This window comes from Rhagoletis pomonella, unplaced genomic scaffold, assembly GCF_013731165.1.
Source record: "Rhagoletis pomonella isolate Grant_MI unplaced genomic scaffold, Rhpom_1.0 Rhpom_scaffold_02136, whole genome shotgun sequence".
In the NCBI taxonomy this organism is placed as follows: domain Eukaryota; kingdom Metazoa; phylum Arthropoda; class Insecta; order Diptera; family Tephritidae; genus Rhagoletis; species Rhagoletis pomonella.
In genome coordinates, this window is record NW_023460690.1 from 1,318 (window position 1) to 9,010 (window position 7,693).

The 7,693-nt window shown below is 36.3% G+C and overlaps 1 protein-coding gene across 1 annotated transcript; it reads left to right on the plus strand.

The window, feature by feature from the left end:
* Positions 1-1,006: 1,006 nt before the first annotated feature.
* On the plus strand, positions 1,007-1,444 carry LOC118753145 (limbic system-associated membrane protein-like; the record flags this gene model as incomplete). The annotated part of the gene is given in 1 exon segment (XM_036488011.1): positions 1,007-1,444. A coding segment is annotated over 1 exon segment (331 nt), but the record flags the coding sequence as incomplete, so codon positions are not given.
* Positions 1,445-7,693: the final 6,249 nt, after the last annotated feature.

A 7,693-nucleotide genomic window follows, 5' to 3' on the forward strand; every position in this document is an offset into this window, starting at 1 on the left:
TTAGGTCTCTGTTAAATTGCTTGCGATGGACTGTAGAGAGTAGAGTTGAACGCGGAGTTGCTGGCGGTATAGCTGCTGGCGCCGGTGGTGCGCTGAATGGGAGATAGGTGCCGGCGATGAAAAGGCTGCGGACGATGAAGTGACTGCTGGCGATGTGGTTGGCTTGCTGGCGGTAAGGCGGTTGCTACGGGATTTACGGCGATCGATATCCGTTTGCTGGGGCCACGCGGAATACACGAGTCGGCCCTTATGTAAAACACAAACTTTGCGAATGAAAACACGACGGGATTTTGGTAAGTGTTTCGTCGCGCAGGACCGAGCGGTTATTTCAAAAATGGTGCACAAATTATATTTTTTTAAATGCTTGTAAACGTTCGCGAAATATATAGCGATATAGATATATAGATAAGAATTCCAAGTTTCGAGGCAAAGGCAACCGCACAATTCGACGTGAGAGAAAATAATAACAATGATTGTCAAAGCAAAAATAACAGGGTTGCACACCTGTCAGCTTTTTGTGATGTACGCGCAAGCGCGTTGCCAACGCCTTACAACATAACTGGTGTTATTCACGCATAACATGTTTATATATGTAGGATGTATATACATTTTAAATTCAAAAAAGGTGAAATTCATTAAAATACAATTCAATTCAATACAATTCATAGGTGCAATTCGAAAACGTAATTCAAATACTGATGTGACTCGCTGGACTATACTCGCGTAGCCAGGCACAGTAAGCACAATATCGGCCTTTTTTGCCACATGAGTCAATTTATTGTGAAATCACACGATTGGGTCATGAAATGAGGCAATAATTGGTGTATTACGGCAATCGTGGGATCTCAGCTTTAGAAGTAATTTTTCGGGTTATGAAAACAATCTTCGCAAAACTCGAATTCTGGGCACCCTTTGCGGCATTTCTAAATTGTATAACTACTTCTGTAAATAAATATGTGCATATACATACATATTGTACAATGTTAGTATATATATTTCTCAACAGGCACACTATCCCAATTATTTTCTTAATCACAAAGTACGAGAGAGTCGTATAAAAATCATTGGCAACACAAGGAAGTCAGCACGAGGTTGAGTAATGACCCAACACCAATGTATGTATTGCTACGAATCGGTGTACTGTGCGGACTCTGCCAAAAAATCAGCAAGTTGATGAGCACTTGGTGTTTCATCGGAGCCCTTCTAGTGCTCCCGGCAATGGCGGGAGGCTCAACAAGCAAAATTATTGTGTCAGGCAACAACTCTGTCAGCGATAACTATGAAAAAGAAGGAGGTGGTTATACTACAGCATCCGCTAGTGTTACCAGCAGGGGCGGTAGCCGTAGCAGTGGCAACGAAAGTGGGAAAGGTGGCGGCACTGTGGTCAGCGGCAATGTTGTGATAGTGACCGGTGGTATTGGGCCGTCGTCTATGTTGAATAGTAAGTACAATATAAAAAAATAAATTTGTTTGCATGTATATATCTAATGTAGGATTGTCACATTAAGTTAAACTTTTGGCAAACAAAATTAAACTCTGGGCAAATGGATTTTAACTTTTAGCAAATAGCTTTAAGCTTTGGCAAATGAGTTTAAACCAAGGAATGAAACCGAAACCCAAACCGAAACCGTAACCGTTTAAAACCGTTTCGTTTTTCAAAACCGAAACCGAAACCGTAACCGTTATCTTGACCTGAAAAGGAATGATACCGAAACCATTTCAATCACAGGTTTCAATCGGTTTCCAGAAATTTACAAAAATAATAAATAAAAATTTCTTTGAAATAAATGATTTATTTAACCAAAATCAGCAACATTTTGCTAAAATTCTTGTTAAGTAGTTAATAAGTATGACAAGGTAACTTTTCGCAAAAATCTGCTGATGACTTTGTTGTTGTGAATCGATAATCGATTAATTATATTTAAGTAGTTTCTTTCCCGTACGCAATGCGAGATCCCGCGTGAGCCCAAAATAGCCCAGAAATCATTCCTGTACTCAACAAAATGGGTAATAGAGAGCGAAAATTCGAGCGTATTCGATCGTAAGTGTATTCTTCTTCCTGCCCGAAACAGCCCGGAATTTTTCTCCGAGTAAAAATGGATAAAGTGTCAAAGTGCATATCAGCTGTATTGTGTTTACATGTTGCCTGGATTTACTTGGTGCTTTTAAGGAAAAGTGAATGGCCTGTTGATGTATTTTCAATCTATGTACTTAAAATCAAATTTGTGAAACCAAAATTCAATTTCCAAGTGTTTGCATTTAATACCATGTTCTGACCGACAACCAAAACATTTTTCCTTCATTTTCTTTTCATTTACAACCTTTAACTTTCATTCTTATTTTGCTTTGGCCAGGCAATTAACAATAAATCCGAAATGGCGTATTAAAGATGATAAAATATGACTTCCGCTTCGATAAATAATCGAAAAAAAACTAGTGAAGACACCGATTGGAATGAGTGGAAAGTGAGTTTTCAAGTAGTTTTCAGCGAAAACTGGTTTTCGTTTAACAGATTTTATATGGACGAAAACACAAGTTTCAGGTCGAAAACCAGTTTTAGCAACGAAAACATGTTTCCGATGTCGATCAGAACATGGTATAAGTGACAAAAACAAGAACAACGTGAATCAGCTGTTGCTCGACTTGTGGGCACGAAATGTGGGTTTTTGCGTTTCCGTACTTCTGAACTTTGTTCCATTTTTGAAAGAAAATGTTTCTCTTATTCTCTAATTACCAAATCCGGTCCGGATTGTTAGGGAAAGAACCTAGTGTTGATATTATCAGTGAACTGTAAATTTCGATTTTCTTTCCTCAACGTTTAAGACATTGTTGTTTAAATAATATCAACAAAATTTCTGTGAAAAACCGAAACCGGAACGAAACCGAAACCAAAACCGAAATAAATTTTGAAGAACGAAACCAAAACCGAAACCGAAACACTTGGCAAAACCGAAACCCAAACCCGAACGTTATTTTGAATCGGTTTCATTCCTTGGTTTAAACTTTTGGCAAATTAATTTAAACTTTGGGAAAGTAAAATTAATCTTTGGGCAACTAAAATTAAACTCTATTGTAGTACTAAACAGTGTTTGAACAACTGAAAAATACACTAAATAAAGCAAGTACCATAAATATTTATGTTTTAAAGCTGTGTGCGAGTTGACCTAAATTTTAGTACCTAAACAAATATTTCGCTTAGGGGATTCCCTTAAACTCGTAAAGTTTTAAACCGTGTAAAACTCGTAAGTTTACGAGACTTTCATGGGAACGCCCCCTTTGTGAAAATGTGTAAATAGGCATGATTCAGTAATAAAAGGTTTGCTCAGAAAACAGTTTTCTCGCTCCCTCTTGACAAAATCGGCTCCCTTAGCAAGGCACTGTGTGTGGGTTCGTGTGTGTAGCAAACCTTTAATTATTGAAACATGGTAAATAGGTACGTAAAGTGACTTTGAAAGATCATCCAGGATGTTCTGAAGCAATTTTTGTTTCGTAGTATTTTCCATAATATCCCGCCATCTAAAATAAAATTAACAAGTAAGAAAGTCTAAGTTCGGGCGGAGCCGAACATTAAATACCCGGCGCAAGTATTAAATATATGTTTTCCACCTTACCGAAAGCTACCGCTACATGATAAGCGGGTGTATATATATTAAGTAAACTAGCATCCTTAAATTTCGAAATATTGAAATTTCAAGCATTTCTGAAATTTACCGTTATATGAAAAGCGGCCGTAATTTTAGTCCGGTTTCAATAATTTTCAACTGTGGCAAGCACAATAATCATACCGAGTTTGGTACAAATTGCTAGAACTGTTACCGATGTACATAAATGTGATCATAAGTGGGCGGTGCCACGCCCATTTTCCAAAATTTTATCATAAGCGTATTTCCTGATAAAGAATTGTTGCAACCGTCAATTTTGAATAAATTAGCTTTAATATTTACTGATTTATCGAGGATTTCGTATTTCTCGAAATTACCGTTATATGGGATGTGGGCGTGGTTATTGTCCGATTTTAAAAATTTTCGGCCATTTGGTATGCTGTACCAGGGTCAACAACTGTGCCAAGTTTGGAAGAAATTGGTGCAGCGGCTTCCAAAATATACACATGTAACTATAAGTGGGCGGGGCTACGCCCATTTTTCAAAAATTTTTAATATTCTTATTTCTCGTCTAAAATTTATTCTAAATATCAATTTTGAGTGAATTATCTTCAGTAGTTACTAAAATATCGCAGTTTTCGTATATCTGAAAATTACCGGTATATGGGAGGTAGGCGTGGTTATTGTTCGATTTCGCCCATTTTCAATACCGCCCGTCCCACGCCCAATAGAAGTGCATGTACGAAGTTTCGTTAAGATATCTCAATTTTTACTCGAGTTATCGTGTGCACAGACGGACGGACGGACGGACGGACAGACAGTCACCGCTTAATCGATTTCTCTTTTCATTCTGATCATTTATGTATACATTTGTCTATATCTATCTCGATTCGTTTTGCCTGTTACAAACAACCGTTATGTGAACAAAGTTATAATACCCTTGTGCACAAGTGCGCTCGGGTATAAAAATGCCGAAAACTAGCAGAAAACCTAAGTTAATACAGTTAGTGGATGAAATTTATTCATTTTATTCGTGTATTATTTTTTTCATTTAATTTCAATATTTTATCATATATTTTGGAATAAAAGAAGGCGTGTGTAGCACCGTACAAATGATAGAAGTGAAACTTCTTCAAAAAGGTGTAAGTACCAGGTACCTACTGATGAAATTTGATGTGTTAACATATGTTTTCGGCTCGGCAAACCATTAGGCGATTGAGTTGCATGCATAGATATGGTTAGAAATTAAACAATAACTTCATTTCATTTTATTCATTTTCTGATATATAATTTATTTATTCATTTTCCGGTAACACCACCTTATATGAATTCGCCCTTCTAGCATCCTTAGGACCGGGTCGTAATGGAAGTAACTGAACGGAGTGAACTGTCACATAATTATCTATTGTATGTTTAACAAATAAATGCAAATATTTATAATGCAATCAATAGATCCTTATGAAATCGTCGCAATTTGTTACGATTCTGCCCGTGCAATATAACCAAGGCACTTAGTGACGTACGCACTTTTGTTTGCGAAAAGCATTTATTTAAGTTGAAAGAAGACGAATTCCTTTGTTCGGCATTTCTCCTTACTCGCTTTCTATCTTCGTATATTCTTACCACGGATTCATATATTCATGTGGTAGCAAGAGTATAAAAACATAAAATTACCTTATAAATTGTACGCACAATTATCCTGTATAATTGAAATCATGAAATAGTGTTCATGCACTCAGTTTCTACTCATACGCATAATGGTAGTAAATGAGAGAATGAAATACAACAAACACATGATTTTGACATAATGCAAGACTTAAACGTTGCGACCGTTGCTTCAGATCGATCCGCAATCAAGCTGGACATTTTGCCCACAAATATTGAAATTTTGCGAGCAGTCTCATTGTTAAATCTGATTTTTACAATTTCATAGTTTCGACATACATTTATAAAATTCAACGGAAGCACGTACCTATTTCGGCTGAGTTATCCATTTTCGGTTATTTAGTGTACAAAATAAACGCAAATTAAACGAGTTTGTACAACATGGCCATTAATGTAGCGATAAGTTGTACAACTTGCCATTAAATCAAAATTTTTTGATCTTTCATACAACCAAGGCACAAATTCATTCAACAGACCCACAAACGGTGCAATCTAGAGAAAAACATCACCAAGTTGAACCAACGATACGTTTATGGCTTTCTTTAAGAGAGACACCTGGGCGAAAATTTCAGCTGCTCCTGTAACACTACCTTATATGAGTTGGCCTTGCTATCATCCTCACATATGTAAATATGTTCATCAAAGTATATCAACGAAAGACGAGTTCATACAAGGTGATAGCGGGAGCACAAAAACTACTCTACAAAACTATACGCACAATGACAAACATGAACAAATGTACAACAAACACATCATTTTGATAATCAGTACAATTCGCATTAATATCAACGATTAGCTTTGCTAGCTATAACATATAACAGTGCTGGTCTTAAGTACATACATACATATGCCCATCAGTATATCAACGAAGCCCGTTTGTTTTATCATACATATATCCATACAAACATATGTATGTACTAGGGCTGATGATACCCGGGTAGCCGATTACCCGGGGCTTTTATTACCCTGGCACCCGGGTAATATACATATGTTGATCCCGGTTAAATGAAAAACACCCGCGTAACGCGACATAAAGCTTCTTGTATAATCTTTTTGGTGAGGATAAATATTTTTTCAGTGAGACAATTTTTTGTTTATATCTAGAATGTGCACCTATGCGCTAGCCTGAGTAGACGCACGTTTTAGCAAAGAAAAAAACGGAAAAAATTCTAAGGAACTTTCACTCGAAGAACAATTTGGGAGCTAAAGTCCCAGGAACTTTTTTACAGAGAACGATAAAGGAACAAATCTTCTCTGAACTATCTTATAGCGTTCCTTGACTTTGAAATGTTTGAATATTAAAGTTAATCAAAAAGAACTGAAAGATAATTATGCAAATAAAGTTAACGAAAGACTTAAGAGACGAACTTTTCTTTCACAGAAAATAAAAAACTGTTCCATAAATGGACAGTTCACCATAATGATAAACGATCTGGAAGTTGAAATGACATCCGTGGTTCTCTCTGAAAAACTTTTCCTCCGAACACGCAGACGCACCTCTCATTCTTAACGTTAAGTTTCCAAAACTTTTGTTCTCGCCTTGTTCTTTAGCAGGACGTTCCCCAGACTTTTGCTCTTTTTTCTTTTGTGTTTTATTTTTCGCTTTGTGTATTTCGGCACACCCTGGTGTTGATTTTTGTTAACATTCTTACCTAGTCATACTATTTTATAAAAACGAAATTATTATTATTATTTTTTTTAGCTCCCTACAGTTGAATACTTCACAATCGTAAAATTATTGGTACTACCTTTATATAAGAATATATATTATAATATTTCCCCAAATGGTATGGAAGATTCTTGTAGACTTTCCCTATGTACGTTCGTTTGCGGTATATAATCGTAAATGCGAAGTGAGTTCGGTCATTCATATCAGGGTTGTTGCGAATATTCTCATTCGCATTGCAACCGCGGAGCTTCCGCATTAATTTAACATTCGCATTCGCAATAATCGATGCGAAGCTTTTGCGAATGCGAATGTTGTGCAAGTGCAACGATAAAACGTATATCTGGGAAATCTGGGTATTCATGGAAACGCGTACATCGCTCTTAACCGCGTAAACCTAGCAAATAATTAGATTTTTCATACAAAATTAAGTAAGTTTACATGGTTACGAGGCATTTGCGCGTTTTGATGAATTACCCTATTATTTCGTAAGCTATATAACCGAGTTTCAATAGGCAGTCATACAAGTTTCCACTTCTACTTGACCTTTGAGGTACATCAAAGAGAACATCGTCCTTTTAATAATATCTTTGTTTTCTGTACTTTAAATACCTGCATCGGCTTCTTTCTTTATTATGATTTTTTTGGACCAATCTTAAAAAAAAAAAAACTACTAGACACCAGAGATGTAAAAGAATGCATTCTTTTGTGAATAATTATTAACTTGATTTATCGTAAAATGATTGCAGCCATTTTTTGA